The 27,754-nt window shown below is 37.7% G+C and overlaps 1 protein-coding gene across 1 annotated transcript in view; it reads left to right on the top strand.

The window, feature by feature from the left end:
* Nucleotides 1-25,651, top strand: part of LOC110933046 (vignain-like) — a 51,722-nt gene extending 26,071 nt beyond the window's left edge. The window contains exons 2-5 of the mRNA XM_035989255.1: nucleotides 18,426-18,607; nucleotides 24,828-24,845; nucleotides 25,208-25,348; nucleotides 25,415-25,651. Of these exons, the coding sequence (XP_035845148.1) occupies nucleotides 18,426-18,607; nucleotides 24,828-24,845; nucleotides 25,208-25,348; nucleotides 25,415-25,651 (578 nt within the window). The remainder of the gene's footprint in view (nucleotides 1-18,425; nucleotides 18,608-24,827; nucleotides 24,846-25,207; nucleotides 25,349-25,414) is intronic.
* Nucleotides 25,652-27,754: the final 2,103 nt, after the last annotated feature.

Raw genomic sequence — 27,754 nt, 5'->3', positions numbered from 1 at the left:
AGCATCGTGAAAATCCTCATTGTCGAGAGTATTATTGTTCACCGAAGATGGTTCTTGATTGACAAGAATTGGACGAACCACCGGTGAAACTGTTGCATTGTCACTCTCGAAAAACATCCTTGCCGCAGCACTTTCTTCAACGGCTTCAACATTGATCGAATTGAAAAAGTCATCGTACTCAAACATCCAAGGCTGACCAGGATATTTGAATGGCAAGGTGTGCCTTTGTACTCTGACCTCAGACCATTCCTCGACCCTTTTAGTCTCTAGATTCCAGACTCGTAAGTTAGGGGTGGCATACCCAAGAAAGTATCCGTCAATTGCTTTTGCCCCAAACTTTCCATTAGGATCGATGATTGTACATGGAGCTCCAAACGGTTCAAGATAAGACAAATCTGGTTTCCGTTTTTGAAGAAGCTCAAAGCAGGTCTTATTGTGCCTTTTGACTGTAAGGACTCGGTTCAATGTGTAACATGCAGATGCCACAGCTTCAGTCCAGAATGGAATGGGCAACTGCGACTCTACCAACATTGTCCTAGCAGTCTCGATCAATGTGCGGTTCTTACGTTCAGCGACGCCATTCTGTTGAGGAGTATAAGCTGCACTAAACTCATGAAGAATACCCTTTGAAGTGCAAAACTCCGCCATGGCATGATTTTTAAATTCAGTACCATTGTCGCTACGTATCCGCCTAACCTTCAACTTATACAAATTCTCAATCTGAATGATCAAGTTTTTTATAATACCAAAGGTTTCACTCTTATGTGCCATGAACGCCACCCAAGAAAATCTTGAATAGTCATCAGTAATCACGAGGCAGTATTGATCATTCCGAATACTCTTGTGCTTGACAGGACCGAACAAATCCATGTGCAGACGTTCAAGAGGAACTGCCACCGTGTTGATCTTCTTAGTAGGGTGCTTCTTCTTTGTTTGCTTTCCTTTCTGGCATGAAACACAGACGTCTTGAAGATGGAAATTTTTGAGGGGAACACCATTCACCAATTCATTTGAAACCAAATGATTCATTTTGCGTAAGTGAATGTGACCCATACGCCTGTGCCAAGAGATAGAGTCTTTTTCTGTGGCTTTGGAAACGAAACAAGTTGCTTGTGCAGACGTAGTAATAGCTTGGCTCATATCAAGGACGTACAAATCATTTATCCTTGGAGCTGACAAGAGAATCCATTCTTTTGGAATTTTGAAGCCGGGTTTCAGCACATAACATCCATTAGCATCAAAGTGTACTGAGAATTTCTTGTCACAAATTTGAGAAACACTAAGAAGATTGTGATCAAGTTGTTGCACAAAGTTGATCTTGTCAAAGCTGACAATCCCGTTGGATATCATTCCTTCACCCGTAATATAACCACCCTTATCTCCAGCAAAAGCAACATAACCTCCTCTAATAGATTTAACGTCGTAGAGAAGCTTCATGTCGCCTGTCATGTGCCTGGATGCCCCACTATCAACAATCCAATGACTACTGATAGTTCCTCCTGGAACACCCTGCACATAAACTCAATTGATTAGTTGGAGATGGGGACCCAAGCCATTGTGGTCTTGGGTCTTCCATTTTCATCAATAACAATAACTTCTTGTCTTTGATGATTGGTAAATTGTGATGGTCCCCCTGATTCAGTAACCGTTTTTGGCTTCCAGGTCTGTTTTGTTTTACCAGTGTGTTCTTTAAAATTTTAACTTCATGATTGTCTGAAGTTTTTGAATTGTCTGGTTTTACAGAAACAGATGTTTTGTTAACCACATCGGTTTTAATTGCCTTTTCAATTTTCTTGACTTGTTGGCGTTTTTGTTTCATTTCCCTTTCTTTTACAAGGCGGGGATCTTGTTTTACCAAAACAGTTTGCCTCCGGTCAGTTTGGTCACGGGGAACATCAACTTTTCCTTTTTGTTTATGAAGATATGGACAATTTTGAATTATATGTCCAATTGTTCCACACTCAAAACATGATCTTCTTTCAACAAACCCCGAAGTATCATGTGATCGTTTGATTCGGCTTCTTTTGTACTTGAGCCGGTGATTTTTCTTTTGGCTTGGTGTGATTTTGCTGTTTCTGCACTGGTGGTAATTTCTTGTTGCCAAATTGTTTTCGAATTTCGGCCTTTGGAATAGGAGGACACTGTGTAACTGTGACACGTGGTCCTGTCTTTCCCAAAAACTTACTTGTCGAGTTTTCAAAAACTTTGCTGATTAAGGATTGATTCACATTCTTAATGGGAAAGTCTTTGTCTGAATAAATCTTATCATCACCAACCAGAGTGTACAGCAAGTTCACACTCTCCGACTCTTTTGCAGACGAGGACTCAACTGCAACAGTCTTAGCGGGTTTTGCAGGAGGATCACATAGAATGTGATTATCGAGAGGTATGTCCTCATTTTTGACTACCGCATCAGACTTTGCTGGGACAGCATCATCAGATTCATCATCAGAAGAATCAGCATCCTCAGTAATGACTGGAGGATCCTGATTCAATTCAGCAGAAGACACACATGTATCTGCTGATACATCCGAATCTGATGACACTTCCTTTGTATATCCGAGCCCTGCTGCAAATTCTTTCACATCTAGAGGAACAGATGGTTCAAAGAACACTCTATCCTCCTCATCCGGCATGGGATCATAATTATGTCTCACTGGTGGTGGACAATTCTTATAGCCTATGCACGTGACGTCCCTTTTCTCCTTTTGGACATCAATGATGTGATCCAACACATAGCTAGAACTCAAATAACTATCTAACTTGAGTTGGATTGCCTCACTTTCCGTTTTTACACAAGCCATCGCTTTTTGCATTGTCTCAAGGCGAGATATATACAAATTAATGTCTGTTTGTTTTCTGGAAACCATTTTAGTTAACTCGGTTTTATCTTTCTTTAACTTTTCGATTACCGATTTAAACTCCTTTTCATGATTTTCATAAAACATATTGGCTTCTGTGCATTTGGAAAGGTCCACAGTCAATTTCTGATTGTGAATAAAAGTCACATCATACTTTTCTTGCAAAGCTTCATGCTTACTTTTCATGTCACACAAATTCTCATTCACTGTAGTATGTTTGTCTTGCAAGTCAAACAAACTAGCTTGTAAAGCATCATGTTTGCCTTGCAACTCAGACATACTTTTCTCTACATCAGCACATCTAGCACGCAACCTATCACATTCATCACAATTTACAACAGTGGGTTCATCGACACATACCTGACTTGATGAACCGTCGACATTAGCCATAAAGGCTGAATGGAGAGAAGACGAAGAATAAGCAGCTTGATCCACCAGAATAGATCTTCTATCCCTTAGTGCTGCAGCTTCCTCCAAAAGCTCATCAATATCAGCATCAACCGAAACATTTGCTGTCTCACCCACATGATCATCACCTGAACTGGATGATTCTTCATCAACACTCCTGCTGTACCCAGAAGAGTCTTCATCTTCAGAAGATTAACCACCACTGGCGGAAGATTCTCCACCACTGGTGTGAACTAAATCCTTCACAACTTGAGCAAAACATGCTGTTCCATCTGGAGCATCACCACTCAACTGGATTGACCAGTCACAACCTTCATCCACTTGAACCACAAGTGCCCGGTTGGCTTGGTTGTTGACAGGCACTAATGTACGCTCATTGTTTCTATTCTGGTTCTGCTGGTTGCCTTGGTTTCTGAAGGGGTTCTGGTTCCCGTGCTGTGCTGGCTTTGTACATTCCCTTTTAAAGTGACCCCGTTCACCACAGTTGAAGCATTTTACTGCCTGTTTATCGAACCCATACTTGGTGTCTTTCTTGCTTTCCAAGCGGGTTCTGCCAGTACTTTCCATCCAATCCTTTGCTCTTCTCACAGCACTAGCAAAGGCCCACTTGATATCCATCAAGTCCATCTCTTCCTTATCAATCTGCCAATAGTCTTCTTGTGTCAGATTAATGTTGCCAATCTGACCTTCTATTAACCCACAGTACGCGCTCACTACAGTGTTAAGCAGCTCCATGTGTTCCCTTGCTACTTCTACACTGACTTTAGAGAAGCTTGAAGTGTCGAGCTGTACTGTATTTGGCTTTGATTGCTGACCAGCAGATGATGTTCCTCCATAACATGCATGTTGTTGTTGAGTAGGAGGAGGAGGAGGTGGTTGTATTGGATTTCCATACATGTCTGTGGTGGGAGGTGGCTTAACAGGAACTTGCACTGGATTGCCATACATATCCGTGCTTGTGACAAATGCCGTTTGAAGTGGAGCATGTGGACTGGTTCTTGCAGACGAAGAACTGGAAGTTCCATAATACATTTCTGGATTTTGTGGCAATGGAACTCTTTTTGCCTTTAATGTTTCCTCCTGATCCTTGTTTTCTAAAAGCTGCACGAAGTCGTTGATATTTGTAGTTCTCAACACTCCGTTATACTTCAAGATTTCCAAGAAACTACTCCATTGGGGAGGCAAAGCATCAGCAAACTTCTTCACCACTTCTACTGTAGTTGTTGCTACACCAAAATTGTTCAACTTTGTAAGCAAGTGATAAAACCGGCTTGTCATGTCTCCCAACGACTCCTTATCCATGCACGTGAAACAGTCAAATTCTTTCTTGAGCAGATCATGACGCAATTGACGTGTTGCTTCATTCCCTACTCCTTTGGTTTTCAACCCGTCCCACAGCTTCTTTGTTGTCTTGAAACTGACAAACTGGTGATAGATATCTTTGCTTAACGCCTGAGTGAGAATGGCGTATGCTTTCTTTTCCAGATCATATGTTTTCTTTTGATCTTCAGGAAGATCGGCAAACGTAGCAGTGTCTGAAGCAGCAACCTCTATAGCTTGATCAAAATCGGTAGTGAAACGTATCCACAGTTCGGTGTTTTGACCAAGAACGTATGTACGGAATCTATCAACCCAGCCCGGATATTCATTTAAGTGCATCAACTTTGGAGGTCGATTCAAACTTCCGGTTTCGCTTTCGCTCAATAAGATACTTTGAATGCTCGGAGTTTGATTCGATACTAATGCCCATTGACTTGACGATATGGCATTTGCTTGTGAAGATGTCGATACCGGAGATTCGGCCCATGAAGGAGATAGACTTCTACTCGTGTACTTTCCACTATCTGGAGCCGGTGTACCCCACCATGAGGGAGTGGAACCTGTACTTGTGTATTTTCCACTATCGGGAGCCGGAGTTCCCCACCTACTCGGATTCATGTTTGATAAGAAAAATAAATTCTATATGAATATCCCGAAAGATAATAGCCAGCCGAAAGATCCAACCTCGAAAGACAAGACAAACAGAAACTGTTAAACTTGAACAGACAAGAATTGAAAGATAATACTTGTTCGAAGGATCAGCACTTGTTCGAAGGATCAACAGTGTTCGAAAGATCACTGTCGAATTTCGAACAATGATTTCGAAAGATTCACAATTTCGAAAGATTCACAATTGAAAGATCCTTATCTTTCGAATATATATCCTTATCTTTCGAATATATATCCTTCGAATAGATTACCTGGATCGAAGGATAAGTCTCAGACTTCGAAAGACTGTTCGAAAGATGATTATCTATCGAAGCTTCCTTGATCGAAAGATCATCTTTCGATTTCGAAGGATATCCTTCGATCGCTTCTGACACAGCTGACACTGAGATGACAGGTTGGTAAAAAGGTGATGGGTTGGTAGTCAACTTTCGGCAAAAGGGTATGGTCAGACCTTACCTTTTCACCAAACAGGATTTGACTAATAAAATATTCCTAAAAAGGAAAATCTTATCCAGAGAGTCCGGTCACCGGAACACGCCGAAATTATGGCCGGAAATCACCAAGTTTCTTAAAAACAAGTTTTAAGTTACCCAACCCGTCCTTGAAAACACCCGGTAAGTCTAGAACACTTTTTTATGTTTATAAATGCAAGAAAAACCACCAAAACGGGTACTAAACCAAGTGTCCAAACACACCAAGATCTTGCAAAAACTCGGTTTTAACAAGGAAAAGAGCCTTGGCTCTGATACCACTTGTAGGTCCCTCGGAGGATGAGGTCAAACCTTAACCTTGTTATGTGAAACACACTAGCAAGTGCGGAATCCAAGCTAGTATGCAAACCGAGTTGAAACAAGCATAAACACAAGACACACAAAGTTCACCGATTAACACTACTTGTATTAATACGTATGAAGGTTCGATTACAAGCTCAATGTTTACAAATCTGTTTTGTAAACTCTCTAATAGTGTGTGTGTGTGTTCTATCTCTCTATCTCACTTGTCTGCTTGTCTCTATGCATCTCTCTCTGTGAAATGAACACACTGCATGGGTATATATACCCGACACAGAATGTCTGGTCGAAGGATCATGATGACTGATCGATAGATGATCTATCGAGCATACTGCCATCGAAGGATTCACATATACCTCGAAGGATGGTATATCCTTCGAGGTCCATCAGTATCCTTCGTGTGATATCTTTCGAGCTCATCGAAGGATGGAACCAATCCTTCGACGATACATCCTTCGACACAGACATTACAACCATTTTCTAAACTGTTTGGCCAAGTCAAACCGGAGGATGGTTGACTTGGTCAAACTTACAAGACTAACAAAGACATCGTTTTACATCATGACCGAATGCAGACAAAGTACAGACACAAGTGCACCAACAATTAGGCGACTAGATCCTCCTAGCCGGTCCTACAGAAACCCGCGCGCCTGACGGGTAATGTGTAATGGGTATGAGGCTATGAGCCATGGTTTAACAATTGGATACGAGACTGTGATTACCAAAACCCGTCTGATATCCAACCCATTATCTCATATTGTCTTAAAGAGTTTCTTAAAACATAAAAGTGGGTAACCAGCTTATTTTAGGCCGGAAAAACTATTGTGGTTCCAAAATTTTATTTAATGGTTTTACATAGGAAAATCATTATCAAGTGCCATGACGGCGTGTTTGCAGCCGTTTAACAGTCGGTTTTCGCAGCCATTTAACGACGTGTTTGCAGTCGTTTAACAGTCGGTTTACGGTTGCATACACGTCGTTAAACGTCTGCAACGTAAATTATATGCATGTAACTTATTTACCCTTAAGTGGTTCATGATGGCTTCCCTGTGCGTTTGTGAAACTTTATCCCATCCCATTTTATCGAATGGGATGGTCCGCCACATATACAAACCTGGATGGCTGGATCAAACGCCCATGGTGAAGAAAATGATAGGGCCTAGCTATCCAATTACATGTGAGGGAGAAATCAAGCTACAGAATTGGAGATATGGAATGAGCTTAATTAAGATCTATGAATAAAAGCATTTACAAATAACAATAAATGCTTCATCTATGCTTAATTAAGATCTATGAATAAAAGTATTTACAAAACGGGTTAGTGTGGGATAAAGTTCAAAACTGACATTTACAAACAGGTCAATTTGGTAAAAAATTTACTCCAAACTTACCATATGTAAAAGGTTGATTATTGTATAATGATTTTTTTAGTATTATGATATAAGGAAGAAATGTGATGGGAGCTTGTGTTATGACTTCTCAAATTCAGAAAACTTTTTTGGCAAATCATCAGTTTAAGCAGCCTTACGAGTAGGGGTGCAAACAAGTTGAGCTACTTGGGCTCGGCTAAAAAAACAACTTGAAACAAGCAAAGCTTAAACAAACTGAAGCCCGAACCCAAGCTTAAAAACAAGCTTGTTTAGTAAACAAGCCCGAGCTTCCCTTATCGAGCTCAAGCCAGCTCGCAAGCCTAAAAGAGCCCACTATACTTATAAATTTAATTAGTAAATTAAATAAATTTTAAATAATAATAAATACTATTTTTAAATATATTTTCATAAGCTAAATGAGCTCAAGCTCGTCTCGTCTGGTTTGCACCCCTACTTAGGAGTACAAGGTCAGTCGACTAAATAAAACCAAGGTTGATCATTAACAAGATCTTAGTCAATATACTTAGCCATGATCATTAACGAGATCTTAGTCAATATACTTAGACAAAGCAGGTCAAGACTATATATGCAAATGAAGCATGCGAAGGTATCCTAGGTTTATATAATAGATTTACTTTTTTGAGGTTGCAACTATTTTAACATATGAATAAATGCTGATCAAAGGCCAACAACAAAATAAACCAGTCAACAACAAACAAAACTTGGCATGTGGCAATGGAAGTTAATCAAAGGTCTACACTAAGAGATTAAAACACTATTCAACAAACATCTAGGAATCTAGATATCATATCTCAAATATCACGTAACCAAATCTTACCTTATAAAATATGGGGCCTTTATAGTGATAAATATTGAATCCAAGAGGAAAGCGGCATCTTTCATCTACAAAAGGCTAAAATCTACATGGAGCTCAAAAAATTATATCACATCATGTTTCATGAATTACAATATCCCAAACCTGAACTTGGATTCAAGTTTTTAATCAATGGAAAGGAATATCTTTTTGGTGGAATAATCAATTAAAAATATTAATAACAAAGTCAAACAGTATCAATTATCACATTCAAACAGATAACATATTAGCATACACTAGGGGCATGTTTTGCTAAGCTTTTCCAACCAACTTATTGACTTATTGACTTAATCAAAAAACTAAAAAGGAGTTTTATTGTTTGGCAAACCTAAAAGTTCTTTTCAAAATGACTTTTTGAAAAAAAGAAAAAGGAGTTTTTGAGAAGTTAACATGTTGTGACTTTTTGATCAGCTTATAACTTTTGAAACACCAAATTACCAGATTACCCCTGATTTAACACTCCTTATATTATTTGTTTGTCCCTTTTATTCATTTTACATCAATAAACTATGGCAAACACTTTTTCAAAAACAACTTATTGATTTATTGGCTTTTCCCACCTTATAAGCTAATCCAAACACTTTTTTAAAAACTCATTTTCAAAAAGTTATAAGCTAATAAGTCCTTTTCACAAAAAGTCATTTTTTGACTTAAATAAGCTTTTAGCCAAACATGCCCTAGAAGTCTAAAATAGATTGGTAATTACCTTTAAACAGGCATGGTGAAGCCAGAAGCCAAGGCATGGTGAAGCCAGAAGGCAAGACCAATCCGAATAAGTAATAACCGGTTTCATACAACACTTCAACATAACTCATAAGTCAAAACAATTTTAAAAGTTCATATAAGAAAACTACTAATATTCAAATAACTAAAATAAAGAGATGTGAGAACTCAAGATACAACAATTAGTTACTAGTCTCCTAACGAATAAACTTAAAAATCAATAGAAAAATTGGTAGAAGCATTTCTTCGAGCAACTGATGTGCATCTTCAAACCAACAATATTGATTCTTAAAATCAGCAATATCGATTCTTCAAACCAGCAAAATTGATTTTTTAAGGACTTGGGTTTACTACCAACAAAATCGTAAACCAGATAGGAGATCATATATAGATTTGAATCAAAGAACAAAAAACATTGAGTTCAATAGACGGTTATCCTTACCTCTTAAGCAGCACCACCGCTAGACAAATCCATGACCGAATATCTCGAACTATTGAAATTGTAGGTCACGGAGATCTAATCTCTGAAGTCGAATAATCAATTCTTATTGCTATGTTTGATAGCGAGACATAGAGAATGGGGGATGTTAGAGGGCAGATGCTCAATTTAGGTTTTGAGAATTAGGTTTAGGTTTTGAGAATTAAGGGGAATTTGGGTTAAGGAGAAAAGATGGAAAAATTGGGCGGGATGATTTTGGTGGGGTGGGAAGCTTGAAATTATTTAGAAACTGAAAGTGTATTGGAATTGGAAAACGAGAAATAAATATTTATTAATAATATAATTAAATTAAAAAATCTAAGTTAAACATCAATATTTAGTAATTAGTAGTTTTATTCTTTGTTATAAAATCCACGGCCAAGTAGGTACACTTCAATTATTTGTTAAAAAATTATCCGTGGCTAAGTAGGTACATTTCAATAACATGTAATATCGGGGTGACTCGCTTTCAGTTGAACACAAATACTATACTTTCACTTTCACTGGGACTTCTTTGTTTTACTATGTTTGTAAAACAATAGACATGAGGAAGCAAAACATAGCCAAGCGATAGAAACAGTTCGGTTTTGTTAACGGGTTGACCTTAAAACAGTTAACACCGGACTTTGAACACCACGAACAAATATGGCATACATAAAGTGCCACTAAAATTATGTGTCAAACAAATATGGCATACACAAAGTGCCACTAAAAACCAAAATTAGTGACTTAAAAGCTAAATGTCACTAAAAGTGTGTGTCAAACAAATATGGCATACGTAAAGTGCCACAAAAAACCTAAATTAGTGGCACAAAAGCTAAATTCCGTTAGAAGTGTGTGCCACTACATGGCATTTTTTTTGTAGTGAATGGTCTCATGTCTCCCATACCCTCTTTACATCACATCATATATTTTGGCTCAAGTATTCTAATTTCTAAGATAATGGTCTTCTCATATGTCATTCAGTGAAACTAACACACATTATTTGTTAGTCTTTTATATTGTAATTTATTATATAATAAGTTCTATTAATATATGATACATAAAGAAAATAAGAATATCATATTCAAGCTTCAAGTGGATCGGTGTCATCCAACCATGGCAGCATTGTTATAAAGTCAAAAACTAATTAGGTTACAAAACTATAAATAATCAACATGTCTATGCATAAGGTAGTTGTATTTTTAGCCCCTTGGGATTTTTTCAAAACAATTATTCATTTCTAACCTTAAAATTTCAATCTTTGACAATTTAAGTCTAAATATTCAATCTTTAGTAATTTAGCCCCTTTAATTAATTTGATTTCTCACTTCTAATTCAAAAGTGTTCACCTTTTGCAATTTAACCCCTTGATTATTTTACTTTAACCCAAAGTTTTTCATCTTTTACAATATAACCCCAACACTTTTTACTTTCAATTTTGATCCCTTATACTTTGCATCTTTCTCAAATTCGTTTCGTTCTAAAATTTTCAAGTTAACACCACAACGTGCATGTGGAGTTCAACGTTTTTTCATCTACTTTTCCCATTTGACAGGTCCATCGCAGCGCGTCTATTTTTTCTTTTGATAGGTCTGTCACAACGCGCAGGTCAGGGATCCTGATTTAGTTATTATTTTCTATATATGTTTTACACATGCTCGCGGTTATGTAAAAAACATTTGCATTTCATCTAATCTATATACTTGATAAAGTAAACCATTGGATAAAATGCAAATGTTTTTTACATGACCGCGAGCATGTGTAAAACATATATAGAAAATAATAACTAAATCGGGATCCCTGACCTGCGCGTTGTGGCAGACCTTTCAAAAGAAAAAATAGACGCGTTGCGATGGACCTGTCAAGTGGGAAAAGTAGACGAAAAACGTTGAACTCCACATGCACGTTGTGGTGTTAACTTGAAAAATTTAGAACGAAAAGTTAAACCAAAAATTTACGAAAGATGCAAAGTATAAGGGATCAAAATGGAAAGTAAAAAGTGTTGGGGTTAAATTGTAAAAGATGAAAAACTTTGCGTTAAAAGTAAAATAATCATGGGGTTAAATTGCAAAAGGTGAACACTTTTGAATTAGAAGTGAGAAATCAAATTAATTAAAGGGGTTAAATTGCTAAAGATTGAATATTTAGACTTAAATTGTCAAATATTGAAATTTTAAGGTTAGAAATGAATTTTTGTTTTGAAAAAATCCCAAGGCTAACAATACAACTACCTTATGCATAAACATGTTGATTATTTATAGTTTTGTAACGTAATTAATTTTTGACTTTATAACAATGCTGCCATGGTTGGATGACACCAATCCACTTGAAGCTCGAATATGATATTCTTATTTTCTTTATGTATCATATATTAAAAGAACTTATTATAAAATAAATTACAATATAAAAGACTAACAAATAATGTGAGTTAGTTTCACTGAATGACATGTGAGAGGACGATTATCTTAGAAATTAGAATACTTGAGCCAAAATATATGATGTTATGTAAAGAGGGTATGGGAGACATGAGACCATTGTACCTTATGCAAGCCTACAAAACAATTATCTTAGAAAATGGGATGTTGGACTTTCCAAGGGCAACCCATTTTATCAAAATTGACCACTCTATTGGTTGATTATAACTTTTGTGTCACAAGTTATCCAATTTAATGTGGTAAAATAAGTATAATAGTAATTTATCTTAATTCGGTTTAACAGTTTCTTTAATATAAAATAACAATTATTCTCATATTTCTTGTGTTTTGATTTCTTATGAGAAACAACAAAATATATTTCTATTTTTCACAATTTAAATTTTTAAGCCAAATAACTAGGGGTGTTCAAAAATACTTATATTGTATCCATAAATCCAATCCGAACTTTTTAAAAATTTAATTTTTATTTTATATCAGATGCCCGAAAATGTCCAAAAATTTATATTCGGATATCCAAAACTATCCGAAATATCTATCTGATTCCGAATAATAAAAAATAAGAATTAAATAAAAAAATTGGATATTCAGATTTCTGATTCACTATTCGACCGAGGATCAGAAATTTTGGATATGGACGTGGATAGTGAAATCAGGTATCCAAAATTTTTGGATATCTGAATTTTCGGATATCCGATTTTGAACACCCCTACTGAAATAACAATTACTTATAGCTATCTATTATACCTGCAAGTAATTTGGTAGGAGTATGATATAAAGTAATTTGATAGGAGTATGACATCAAATTTAACACATACCATGGCGTGAGTGGATTGAGTTATTGAACAAAAATGAGTCGTATTCGTGTGAGCCAACACTACATATATTAAATTCTTTAAAAATTAGAATTAAAAACTGAAAAGTTTATAATTATTAAAATCCAACATGTACGTTTACGACAGGTTTTATTTCAATGTTGTTCATTATGACTTGCCAACTTGTTTGATCTTTTAAATAGACGTGCTACATATGTCGTATTATAGTTACATGGATTTACGTGTGTCCATATTCGAGGTATTATCCTTGATGGAAATACATAAACAGTCTTATTCGGGTTGGTTTGTTCGGGTCACATGCCCCTAGGTCTTGGATTGGATCTTTGTCTTCCTATGTGACTCATAATTAGCCCTAGTTTAATTTGCTTGGTTGGCTTAATGATTTCCATTATGCATGGGACCTAATCCATCTGACAAAGTTTACTTCTAATGTTGTCTTATGCAATGATCATAATAACTAGTGAATATAGAACAATATTTGTAATCATTAATATATGAGGGGTTCTTGCAGACAACAGAATTATATAACTATGTATGAGTGCATATAAAACAACATAACTGTTTTCAACTTTAATCATTTTGTTAACGAAATATCATAAAGGTGTTTACTTTAAGGCATGTTTAAAACACTAGTGTCTATTCAATTAAGTGGTTACATTAAATCCATGAAATACTTGAATATTCTTGCTTACTTGTGAATCATCATAGATGTATTAAAACATATAAATTAGACCTATGCACTTTTAAATCACGCCTGGTATCTAATTTTAAGGAGAAGTGACCCATTTGTCTTTTTGGATGTGAATTGTCTATATATGAAAATAATGTAGATACGTGAATTTGTTAACGTATTTTCATGTTAATACTTGGGGCAAAACTTGTGATAAAGGATTTATAAACATGACAAAATAAATTAACATTCGAATTTTCATATTTATCAATATTATAATTATCTAACTACAACAAGTGACATTAGAACTATCGTCCCAAATAGTGAAACTTGATAATCTAATCTAAAAATTCTAAAAAGTTTATATGAGTACATCCATAGGCTTTTAGGTCCATGATCTCTAATTTTCACTCGTTATCCACTCCAAAAGATTGACACAATAAAGATTACGGTACCTATGGAGTAATTTCGAGGTCAGATGCCGCAAAAAAAAAACAACGTAACCAGTAGGAAATTTGTAGTCCCTAAATGTTTTTGTTTTAAATAGACTGACTCACATCCCTTTTTGGACCAAATATATGACACGAAACACATTGGTGTCGAGTTTACAGGAAGTTGTTTCGCATTTGCTGCGGTGGGTGCAATTGAAGGAATAAACGCCATCAGAACAGGTCAACTCTTATCATTATCAGAACAACAACTTCTTGATTGTGATTCGAGCGACAGAACCTTCCATTGCGACGGAGGGCAGGTCTGTGGCGTATTTACTTTCGTCAAAGAGCATGGAGGTATAGCTACAGATGAGTTCTACCCTTATGTAGGTAAAAGGGAAATATGTAGGTCCCTTTTCGCGGAGGAGTACGAACCTAAACCTTGTTATACAAACCTACTAGCAAGTGCGGAATCCAAGCTAGCAAGCAAACCGAGTTAGTAGCAAGTAGAGAAACAAACACACGAGTTCACCGATTAACACAACTTGTATTAATGCAATGAGGGTTCGGATACAAGCTCAATGTTTACAGAAGTGTTCTATAAACTCTCAAAGTGTGTGTGTGAGTTCTGGACAGAATGCTCTCAATGCTCTCTATCTCTCGGGTGTGCAAATGGCAGAACTAACTCTCACACAACACATGCATGGGTATATATACCCAGCTCAGCAGGTCTGCTCGAAGGATCCGAAAGATGGGCCGAAGGATCATCTTTCGGATACAATGCTTTCGAAGGATAAGCAGGGACCTCGAAGGATAGTCTTTCGAGGTCTATCGTTCGAAGCATATCTTTCGATGAGATCGAAGGATCCAAATTATCCTTCGATCTCTACATCATCCTTCGATCAGAACATCTCTCAACATACAATCTGTTGTCCAAGTCAAACCGGAGGATGGTTGACTTGGTCAACTTACAACACAAATCAGGACATCGTTACATAAGACCGAATACAGACAAAGTACAGACACAAGTGCACCAACAAACTCCCCCTTGGCTGTAGCTTTGTCTTTGATCTCTAAGCTTTGTCTTGTTCTTCTAAAAGTGTAGACTCGTCTTGAACTTCGACGGTCTTTGGTCTTCAGGTTTTCAAAACTCTGATGTCCTATCATGTCTTCAATGTCGGAGGATCTTCAAAGTCTTCACGTCTTGAAAGTAGAAAGTGTATCAACAAACTACCCGTATCATGTAGGAAGTGTGTTGACAAACTCCCCCTTAACATAAGCTCCCCCTTGAGTTATGCTCGTGAAAAGACTTTATCTTTATGAAGTGAGATCCTTGTGGTGATGATGATGGCCAGCGGCGACTCGATCACCTTCATTCATTGAGTGCCTTCGTGTCTTCATTCCAAAGCTCGTCATCGACCATGTTCTCCTAGCCTTTAGAATCTGCACATGCAAGAAATCTAAACGCGTAATGAGAACAACTGCTTGGAATATAGTTAGCATAAACAAAAGACACACGTATGACCATGTCACAATCAAACACCGTCCGACAGTTTGAAAGTTTAATAGATTTGCCAATTTTAGCCTTTTAACTTTCAAACATGCAAATTTCGACCGTTTATGAAGATTTAGTCAGTTCGGTTTTCAGTCAGGTTTCAGGTAGCGAAGACTTGAGCTCCAACATCGTACGATCGAAAATAAAGCAGAAATAAAATCTTTTTGGCTTTTGTAAAGTTTATATTAAAACAAGCCTAAAATCTTTTTGGTATTTTTGAAATTAAAAGACAACAATTTAAAATCCTTTGAGTGTTATCAAACGACATCACCGCTAATGTCGTGCTGATATGCACCAAACGACGAAACTGTTTAAAAGAAATAATAACAGTTAAGCAGTAAATAAATATATACAGACATTCTTTTTGTGAGTTTCGAGGGTAAGAGAATCATATCAGTGTACGGTCATGCCAAAACACTCTTGTTGTTTAGTTAGTTAACATTAAGATAAGCATCCTATAACAATTATCGGTATTGTTGTCCACTTAAGCTCAACTTATCAGATGTAATCATGTTTAGAGGATACGTTAATGTATGATTTATACTTACCGACCGGTGTTCATCCACATCACGACACATTCCCGTATCAAGGTATGCACGAGAGTTCATCTTACCGGTGAGTATACCGATTATCATCTGTTTGACCGTATAAATTGTGAGATACTCACTTATTTTGATTCGAAAACAAGCCCTTTGTGATATAATCACTTATTGATGAGGAACTTGATTTTCGTATGCATGAGGGCACAGGTGCAAGTCCGTGAACAGGTCAGTACTTCCGTACAGCAGAGAGACGAACTTGACACCCGGAAAAATGTGATATTTTATCACTTATTTGATTTGGACATGTGATTGTTTATCACTTATTGAGGTCGAATGCAGTATGCAATATGTACACGTATGTATAGTATCATGGAAGATCTAGACTTGCGTCCCCGTTATTTTTCGGTAAAAGATACAACCATGATACCCAGATGATAAGCAGCATAAAGACCGAATATCTCAGAACCTCGGCAATCTATCAAACGAAATTTCGGTACTAAGACCATATGCCAATGAATGGTTCCCACCTGGTCTTCAGTCGATTAAGATTTATATCACCCTGCACACTTTAAAATGATTGTGAGCCTACCGATACATCTTATATAGAGCTGCTTATCGTTTTTCATTTAAGGTTTAAAGAGGTTTGGATAGACCACTGATGTACTATCATTTTCTCTTTTGCTCGCCAGGAAACTCATTTTTGTTTTTCTATTGTTTTTGTGTTTTTGAAATTTTTCGATGTTTTTGGATTTTCAGAATTTTGGATTTACTCCCCCTAAAATCAACAAACTAAGATAAATTTAAAGAACACACAAAGATATTTACAAAAATGATTTTCCGATGTTGGTTTTACTCTTGCTTGACCTTAATGCCGTTTACCAATAATAAAAAGTCAAATCTTGATTTGTCAAAAGCTTTGGTAAATAAGTCGGCACGTTGGTCATCGGTGTGGACCTTAACAACATCGATTAGCCTTTTCTCAAAGCAATCACGTATGAAGTGATATTTGATTTCGATGTGTTTGGTCTTTGAATGCTGCACAGGATTTCTAGTGATATCTAAAGCAGCAGAATTATCAACGTAAATAGGAGTAGTTAGGAATTCAAAACCGTAGTCCCGCATTTGTTGTTGGATCCAAAGAACTTGGGAGCAACAACTGGAGGCAGCAATGTATTCAGCTTCGCATGTTGATGTAGCTACACACGTCTGCTTCTTGCACTGCCATGTAACTAGGCGATTTCCCAAAAACTGACATCCAGCCGTTGTGGATTTGCCGTCGATTTTGCATCCGCCAAAATCAGAATCACTGAAAGCTACCAATTCAAAGTTATTATCCCTAGGGTACCACAGACCGGTGTCAGGGTACGCCTTCAAATAACGAAAAATCCTTTTAACAGCAGCGAGATGTGAGGCCTTCGGATTAACTTGATATCTGGCAAGCAGGCACGTTGGGTACATTATGTCTGGCCTTGATGCTGTGAGGTACATAAGAGATCCGATCATGGCGCGATAGATTGAAGGGCTAACAGCTTCTCCCTTCAAATCTGGAGTAATTCCGTGATTGGTTGGCAATGGGGTACTAATGGGCGTTGCATCAGACATCTGGAATCGGCTCAAGATGTCACCAACATATTTAGGTCTTCATCAGTTTGTTACTACCGGATTAATACAAAGTTTGTTATGTTTATCCTCTCTTATCTCTTCCATCTTTGAACCAAGTGTTTCAACACACCAAAACTTGTAAAAACCCGGTTTTAAACAAGGTTAAGAGCCTAGGCTCTGATACCACTTGTCGAAAGATATCTTTCGACATCGAAAGATCATCCTTCGATATCTTTCGATCAAGGAGGGCTCGAAAGATTTATATCCTTCGACCCATCCTTCGAAGTCTGAAACATATTCTTCGACAGAGGAATCTTTTCGAAAGACTAGTGTCCGAAAGATTAGGATCCTTCGTATTGGTGAATCTTTCGAGATCTGTTGTTCGAAAGATAAGGATTTGGCTCGAAAGATAAGGATCTTTCAAAGGGAATCTTTCGAGTTCTTGAATCTTTCGAAATCATTGTTCGAGAGTCAACAGTAATCTTTCGAGTACTGTTGATCCTTTGAACAAGGTTATATCTTTCGATTGAGGTTTGTTTATTGTTAACAAGTTTCTGTGATTTCAGATCTTTCGACCAGGATCTTTCGGTTGTGTTATCTTTCGGATCTTTTTTTCTTAGCATTTATTTTGCTTATCTATCATGAATCCGAGTTGGTGGGGAAGTCCGGCTCCAGACAGTGGAAAATACATGAATACCAGTCAATCTCCATCATGGGCCGAATCTCCAGTTTCTACATCCTCACAAGCAAATGCCACTCCAGCTGGTCAATGGGCGTTTGTTTCAAATCAAACTCCGAGTATTCAAAGTCTTCTACTAAGCGAAAGTGAAACCGGAAGTTTAAACAGGCCTCCAAAGTTGATGCATCTTCATGAATATCAGGAATAAACGCCATCAGAACAGGTCAACTCTTATCATTATCAGAACAACAACTTCTTGATTGTGATTCGAGCGACAGAACCTTCCATTGCGACGGAGGGCAGGTCTGTGGCGTATTTACTTTCGTCAAAGAGCATGGAGGTATAGCTACAGATGAGTTCTACCCTTATGTAGGTAAAAGGGAAATATGTAGGTCCCTTTTCGCGGAGGAGTACGAACCTAAACCTTGTTATACAAACCTACTAGCAAGTGCGGAATCCAAGCTAGCAAGCAAACCGAGTTAGTAGCAAGTAGAGAAACAAACACACGAGTTCACCGATTAACACAACTTGTATTAATGCAATGAGGGTTCGGATACAAGCTCAATGTTTACAGAAGTGTTCTATAAACTCTCAAAGTGTGTGTGTGAGTTCTGGACAGAATGCTCTCAATGCTCTCTATCTCTCGGGTGTGCAAATGGCAGAACTAACTCTCACACAACACATGCATGGGTATATATACCCAGCTCAGCAGGTCTGCTCGAAGGATCCGAAAGATGGGCCGAAGGATCATCTTTCGGATACAATGCTTTCGAAGGATAAGCAGGGACCTCGAAGGATAGTCTTTCGAGGTCTATCGTTCGAAGCATATCTTTCGATGAGATCGAAGGATCCAAATTATCCTTCGATCTCTACATCATCCTTCGATCAGAACATCTCTCAACATACAATCTGTTGTCCAAGTCAAACCGGAGGATGGTTGACTTGGTCAACTTACAACACAAATCAGGACATCGTTACATAAGACCGAATACAGACAAAGTACAGACACAAGTGCACCAACAAACTCCCCCTTGGCTGTAGCTTTGTCTTTGATCTCTAAGCTTTGTCTTGTTCTTCTAAAAGTGTAGACTCGTCTTGAACTTCGACGGTCTTTGGTCTTCAGGTTTTCAAAACTCTGATGTCCTATCATGTCTTCAATGTCGGAGGATCTTCAAAGTCTTCACGTCTTGAAAGTAGAAAGTGTATCAACAAACTACCCGTATCATGTAGGAAGTGTGTTGACAAACTCCCCCTTAACATAAGCTCCCCCTTGAGTTATGCTCGTGAAAAGACTTTATCTTTATGAAGTGAGATCCTTGTGGTGATGATGATGGCCAGCGGCGACTCGATCACCTTCATTCATTGAGTGCCTTCGTGTCTTCATTCCAAAGCTCGTCATCGACCATGTTCTCCTAGCCTTTAGAATCTGCACATGCAAGAAATCTAAACGCGTAATGAGAACAACTGCTTGGAATATAGTTAGCATAAACAAAAGACACACGTATGACCATGTCACAATCAAACACCGTCCGACAGTTTGAAAGTTTAATAGATTTGCCAATTTTAGCCTTTTAACTTTCAAACATGCAAATTTCGACCGTTTATGAAGATTTAGTCAGTTCGGTTTTCAGTCAGGTTTCAGGTAGCGAAGACTTGAGCTCCAACATCGTACGATCGAAAATAAAGCAGAAATAAAATCTTTTTGGCTTTTGTAAAGTTTATATTAAAACAAGCCTAAAATCTTTTTGGTATTTTTGAAATTAAAAGACAACAATTTAAAATCCTTTGAGTGTTATCAAACGACATCACCGCTAATGTCGTGCTGATATGCACCAAACGACGAAACTGTTTAAAAGAAATAATAACAGTTAAGCAGTAAATAAATATATACAGACATTCTTTTTGTGAGTTTCGAGGGTAAGAGAATCATATCAGTGTACGGTCATGCCAAAACACTCTTGTTGTTTAGTTAGTTAACATTAAGATAAGCATCCTATAACAATTATCGGTATTGTTGTCCACTTAAGCTCAACTTATCAGATGTAATCATGTTTAGAGGATACGTTAATGTATGATTTATACTTACCGACCGGTGTTCATCCACATCACGACACATTCCCGTATCAAGGTATGCACGAGAGTTCATCTTACCGGTGAGTATACCGATTATCATCTGTTTGACCGTATAAATTGTGAGATACTCACTTATTTTGATTCGAAAACAAGCCCTTTGTGATATAATCACTTATTGATGAGGAACTTGATTTTCGTATGCATGAGGGCACAGGTGCAAGTCCGTGAACAGGTCAGTACTTCCGTACAGCAGAGAGACGAACTTGACACCCGGAAAAATGTGATATTTTATCACTTATTTGATTTGGACATGTGATTGTTTATCACTTATTGAGGTCGAATGCAGTATGCAATATGTACACGTATGTATAGTATCATGGAAGATCTAGACTTGCGTCCCCGTTATTTTTCGGTAAAAGATACAACCATGATACCCAGATGATAAGCAGCATAAAGACCGAATATCTCAGAACCTCGGCAATCTATCAAACGAAATTTCGGTACTAAGACCATATGCCAATGAATGGTTCCCACCTGGTCTTCAGTCGATTAAGATTTATATCACCCTGCACACTTTAAAATGATTGTGAGCCTACCGATACATCTTATATAGAGCTGCTTATCGTTTTTCATTTAAGGTTTAAAGAGGTTTGGATAGACCACTGATGTACTATCATTTTCTCTTTTGCTCGCCAGGAAACTCATTTTTGTTTTTCTATTGTTTTTGTGTTTTTGAAATTTTTCGATGTTTTTGGATTTTCAGAATTTTGGATTTACTCCCCCTAAAATCAACAAACTAAGATAAATTTAAAGAACACACAAAGATATTTACAAAAATGATTTTCCGATGTTGGTTTTACTCTTGCTTGACCTTAATGCCGTTTACCAATAATAAAAAGTCAAATCTTGATTTGTCAAAAGCTTTGGTAAATAAGTCGGCACGTTGGTCATCGGTGTGGACCTTAACAACATCGATTAGCCTTTTCTCAAAGCAATCACGTATGAAGTGATATTTGATTTCGATGTGTTTGGTCTTTGAATGCTGCACAGGATTTCTAGTGATATCTAAAGCAGCAGAATTATCAACGTAAATAGGAGTAGTTAGGAATTCAAAACCGTAGTCCCGCATTTGTTGTTGGATCCAAAGAACTTGGGAGCAACAACTGGAGGCAGCAATGTATTCAGCTTCGCATGTTGATGTAGCTACACACGTCTGCTTCTTGCACTGCCATGTAACTAGGCGATTTCCCAAAAACTGACATCCAGCCGTTGTGGATTTGCCGTCGATTTTGCATCCGCCAAAATCAGAATCACTGAAAGCTACCAATTCAAAGTTATTATCCCTAGGGTACCACAGACCGGTGTCAGGGTACGCCTTCAAATAACGAAAAATCCTTTTAACAGCAGCGAGATGTGAGGCCTTCGGATTAACTTGATATCTGGCAAGCAGGCACGTTGGGTACATTATGTCTGGCCTTGATGCTGTGAGGTACATAAGAGATCCGATCATGGCGCGATAGATTGAAGGGCTAACAGCTTCTCCCTTCAAATCTGGAGTAATTCCGTGATTGGTTGGCAATGGGGTACTAATGGGCGTTGCATCAGACATCTGGAATCGGCCAAACACAACAGTTCCGCACCATGGCTCTGATACCAATTGTAGGTCCAGGTTTCGGGACCGAAACCGTGATTTTCATGATAATGTTCAAAGATGGAAGAGATAAGAGAGGATAAACATAACAAACTTTGTATTAATCCGGTAGTAAACATTACAAGTCGGCCCGGTTACATGACAACCGAACTAATACCAAAGAAGTATACATCCGGGGAGAAACCAAGTGGTGATTTCTCCCGGTGAGGTCCCAGACCTCCTCACACTCTCTAGCACACACTTGTGCTCTCACTCTTGTGTTGCAAATGACAAAGTGTTGGTATTTATACCAAAACACAGGCTGCAGGTCGAAGGATCAGACTGTCTGGTCGAAACATCATCCTTCGATCAGACAGTCTTCGAAAGATACACACATACCTCGAATGATATCCTTCGATATCCTTCGAGGTCCATCCTTCGATGGGTATCTTTCGAGCTCATCGAAGGATATTCATAATCCTTCGATGCCTTATCCTTCGACACCAATAACAACACAGCAACTTTGTCTAGCAACACACACACACAGTCAAACCAACAACCCTCTCGTTTGACCACTTCAAACGAGCGGGTCTATACACGTTCGTTTGACCGTTTCACTAACTATTACAAATTCAGCATAAAATAATAACTAATCTATTCGACAAGCATCGGACACAAAATCTGCATCAACAAATTCCCCCTTGTCCGTTGCTGTCGAATGCTGAAAATGCAATTGCAATCAATCTTCAGCCAAGTATTCATCTTCTCTGTGTAGACAAATTCCCCCTTGACCGATGATCCAGGTAAGTAGCATCCTGATGCTCATTGTATAAGATTTCCCCCTCAAAGTACGCGTATCCGTGTTGAGTGTTGTGCAATTTCCTCAAAAGGATCAATTGACCGATCTTCCGCTGATCTTCCAAAACTCCAACCGGCATATGATAAAGGTTCCATTCTTAAACAACTGCATCAAGTCTTGATCTTCAAGTGTCTGTGCAAAACATTCCACGCTGAACCGTTTGAATCACCAGAAGATCATAAACTCTACCACCTGAGATTGCGTTTAGAATTTTACCGAAGAAATTCAACAAATGAAAAAAAATTTTTATCCCCCCATTTCTTTGGCAAAATCTCTAAACCTTAACAGATTCTTTCCACTTCAAAGAAACTGTCGTCAAATATTCACCAATTCCCTCCACCAAGCGGAACTGTTGTGTTTGGCCCATAATAGTCACGTTACCATGTTTGTCATTGCATCGGTAACCGTGACTACCCCACATTTTCAAACATCAAGTCTTCATCATCTCTTGTGTTCATCATGCTGCATCACCCCGCGTGTTCCCAAATCCCGTACGAATTTTGATGTTGAAACTTTGAAGCCCGGTATGAATAATCCTTGCGAACACCCGACCCGACTCCAAGTGAATTAAATGATTAACCCCAACACACTGTCTGAGTTCATAAAATTCCACAACATCTGGATCCTTCGAAACATCTGCATCAAACGAAAGATAAACACCAAGACAGCTTCGAAAGATGATCTTTCGAAGTCTTTCGAGCACATGTCACATATCTTTCGAGCATCTTTCGAGCACATGTCACATATCTTTCGAACACCTTTCGAAGTTGGACATGGCTGATCCTTCGTACACTTCAGAATTGATCCTTCGAAGTCTTTTTGATCCTTCGAAGAACTGATGATCTTTCGAGCACTCCTGTTCATCTTTCGAATCTCCTTGTTCGAAGGATGATCTTTCGAGATCGAAAGATATCTTTCGATGGTTCTGACACAAGGACAGAAAGTACGACAGGTTGGTGAAAAGTTGATGTGGTAGGTGACCAACTTTCGCACATTTCGAAGCATGAAAATTTGAATTTTGAATTTTGTTTCATCCTTCGACAAACTGTTCAATCTTTCGAGGACAAACAGCATCTTTCGAAAATTTGAAGCTGTCAAGAACATCAAGAACACGGAGGACTGTTCATCTGCAGATCTGACCGAAAACACTTTATATACAGTTTTTGATGATGGAAACTTGAAGATTTAGGAGAAAAACATAAAACCCAACACCCGGTTTAGCACAGATCTGGATATCCGGGTCCAGATCTGGGTTTTTCTCATTTTCACCTTTTTACATCTTGAACAAAAACCCACAAAAATCACAGATCTAGAGCACATGTGACTTAGTAAACGGTTAGTTTTACTAAATCGGGCACCATGGCTCTGATACCAATTGTAGGTCCAGGTTTCGGGACCGAAACCGTGATTTTCATGATAATGTTCAAAGATGGAAGAGATAAGAGAGGATAAACATAACAAACTTTGTATTAATCCGGTAGTAAACATTACAAGTCGGCCCGGTTACATGACAACCGAACTAATACCAAAGAAGTATACATCCGGGGAGAAACCAAGTGGTGATTTCTCCCGGTGAGGTCCCAGACCTCCTCACACTCTCTAGCACACACTTGTGCTCTCACTCTTGTGTTGCAAATGACAAAGTGTTGGTATTTATACCAAAACACAGGCTGCAGGTCGAAGGATCAGACTGTCTGGTCGAAACATCATCCTTCGATCAGACAGTCTTCGAAAGATACACACATACCTCGAATGATATCCTTCGATATCCTTCGAGGTCCATCCTTCGATGGGTATCTTTCGAGCTCATCGAAGGATATTCATAATCCTTCGATGCCTTATCCTTCGACACCAATAACAACACAGCAACTTTGTCTAGCAACACACACACACAGTCAAACCAACAACCCTCTCGTTTGACCACTTCAAACGAGCGGGTCTATACACGTTCGTTTGACCGTTTCACTAACTATTACAAATTCAGCATAAAATAATAACTAATCTATTCGACAAGCATCGGACACAAAATCTGCATCAACAAAATATGCGATACATCTAAGGTACAAACAAAACTAATGAATATAGTATAGATAACTAGATTACAATGCTTGTTATATCAAGTACAAACAGCTTTTAACATACGAATTGTACAAATAATTATAGCAATTATGTTCGAACCACTATAAGTATTATTACACTACCTTTTTGAAGTAGCGTAAATGCATAATAATAAATGCTATAGTTCATTTTGTTGAAGTGTGATACTTATTATCTACAACAGATCAATAGAGTAATATTAAAGCTACTTTAAAACTGTACCGTAATAATAATTCTTCTAGTTGAACCTACTTTAGTTTTTTGTATCATTCGCGCGTTAAAAGTTATTTGTATTTGATTCTAACAATCTGTGTTTTCAAACCAGTATGGTCATCACTCGGTAACTGTTGATGGAACCGAGTATTTGCCAGAACACGATGAAGAAGCGCTATTGAAAGCAGTGGCACATCAGCCTGTAACTTTTCAAATGGATCCTGGCGGTGACGGTTTCATGTTCTACAAAGAGGTAACATTTCAATCACGCATCGTTCATTTGTTATCGATATGTTGTTTAATAGTTCATGGTGTTTAGGGAATTTATAGTGGACCATGTGGAATGGAGCTGATGCACGCGATGTTGATAGTTGGATACGATCAGGATCCTGACGGAACCAAGTACTGGATTGTTAAGAACTCGTGGGGCGAAGGATGGGGAGAGAAGGGATACATTCGTATGCTACGCGGTACGGAGATCCAAGGGGTTTGCAACATGTATGGGCATTGTAATTTCCCTCTTAAATCTCCCAAAACTAAAAATGTTGAACTCTAGATTACAATTTTAATTATGTTCACTCTTCATTTTATATGTAACCATCCGAGAGAGAAAACATATGTCTAATGAGATTTTTTTGTTACTTTATGTTTCGATTATGAGATTTATTTTCTTGATAGACTATATAACATAAAGAATACACATAACAGACGGTTCACAAGCATAAACGAATGAACACGCATGAATATAAGCGAATAAGCGTAAACAAAAACAAACGAGCACCAATTAAAAGAAAAGGAAATTGGACTTTAATAATCTCACCTAGAGGTGGTTGGCCATTGGCACTATCACCTTTGAATATTACCACTAGCATTCCCACCTTTTAAGTATTTTTTTTTCTCACCTAGAGTTAAGTTTTTTTCCGAATTTCGAGGATACGAGTTGATTGATGTAAAACTTACCTGGAAACGGTGTTCCAAATAACGGAAACGGTGCTTTAATTCGGGTGTTTAAAATTCCAATTGATAAAATTTAAGCGGTTTGGCGCTCCGTTTCCAGATAAGTTTTACATCAATCAACTTGTATCATGTTCTGTTCAAATGCCCTAAAACATCAGTTCGAAATTGATAACAACATAATGAACTTTAGCGTTTTCAGGGGTCGTCTACTGCAAAGAAATTGTTGTAACGAATAATCCATCCTTAAACTTCCTCACCATTAAATTTTGGGAAATCAAGCCGACCGTGCGAACCAGCCGTTGATCTTAGTGTCTTGTACCCTATCATTACCCAATTTGCTGTTAGTCTCCGCCATTTGAGTAACTAATGTTGTCATACCGATCTGCAATACCATGGGGAGGGGGAAAACAAAATTCCAAAGAATACAAAAAATTGAAAAATTGGCTCTATATCCAACGAATGAAACTTTCCAGATATGAAAAGAAGTATTTTGTTTTGGTTCAACCCGTAGTCCCATATAAAAAAACGGATGGTATAAATTTAGGAAGACTTTTCCCAGCGGATCTCTTGCAGGAAAGTGATAATCTACAACTTCGAGTTGTCAATTATATCCTTTATTACGACCCAATTCTTGAAATTTGGGACACAAGTATTCAATTAGTTCGGACTTGTTTAGTGTTGAATTGGTAGCTCTGGTCTAAAATTGCTTGTTGCCCATCAATTACTCTTGTGTTATCTTGAGTTAACTTTTCCAATTTTTCCATTTCTTGGTGTCTCATCGGCATAAACAACGATCGTAACCCTAATTTTCCCAATTTGATTATAGAAAAAACACGCAATTGTAGATTGTCGTAACCTTGAATTGAAATGAAAACCAAGAACAAAATCGATGACTTGGAAGTGAAATTGATCGAAAGAGTGATCAATTTCGGTGAATTGAAATGAAGTCGAGTTGAAATTGATGGGAAGAGTGATCAATTTCCGCGAATTGTACAAAAGCTGATTGATGGATTTGAATGCGGAATTTGATGAATTAGGGTTTAAATTCAAGGGCGTCTAGAGAATCGAACAGCAACGTTGCAATAAGAAATTGAGAAGAATCATAAGAGGAACACCAGTCAATTCCTTATTGAGATAAGATCTTTACAACTGATTACAACAGCTTATAACGATCTGATTCCAGTTCGTTACTTTTTTTCTAATAATAAACCCTCTAAGAATACAACAATTACACATAAGACCCTCTACTTGTTTCCACATGTAACACCTATAAAGTAGTTTTAATACATGTGTGGCTTCCATATACAATATCCCTAAAAAACTAACACCAACTTTCAACTTCCTGCTGTCAAGATTAATACGAATGTTATGAATACAGATAATATGTCCTGGTTTTTCTCCAGTTGTATTTTCTGTTACATCTTCCACTACATATGTACATGTATATAATGATAGAGTTGGATGAATAAGAGTACACTTCTCATATTTCTCTCATTTTCTTATACACAAACTCATCACTGCATATGAAAATTGTCTTCTTGTATAGAACCCGAAGTTTTAATTATAAAGAACCCGAAGTTCTCCTAGACTATCCATTATATACACATGCTTGTTATTAAATGCATGTCTCTTTCTTTTGTAGATAAAATGTCTAACTTATCAAAGCTTCAATTCACCGCACTTGACATCTCGGGTAACAACT

This window comes from Helianthus annuus, chromosome 4 (genome assembly GCF_002127325.2).
Source record: "Helianthus annuus cultivar XRQ/B chromosome 4, HanXRQr2.0-SUNRISE, whole genome shotgun sequence".
Lineage (NCBI taxonomy): Eukaryota > Viridiplantae > Streptophyta > Magnoliopsida > Asterales > Asteraceae > Helianthus > Helianthus annuus.
This window is presented reverse-complemented; position numbering and strand designations above follow the sequence as displayed.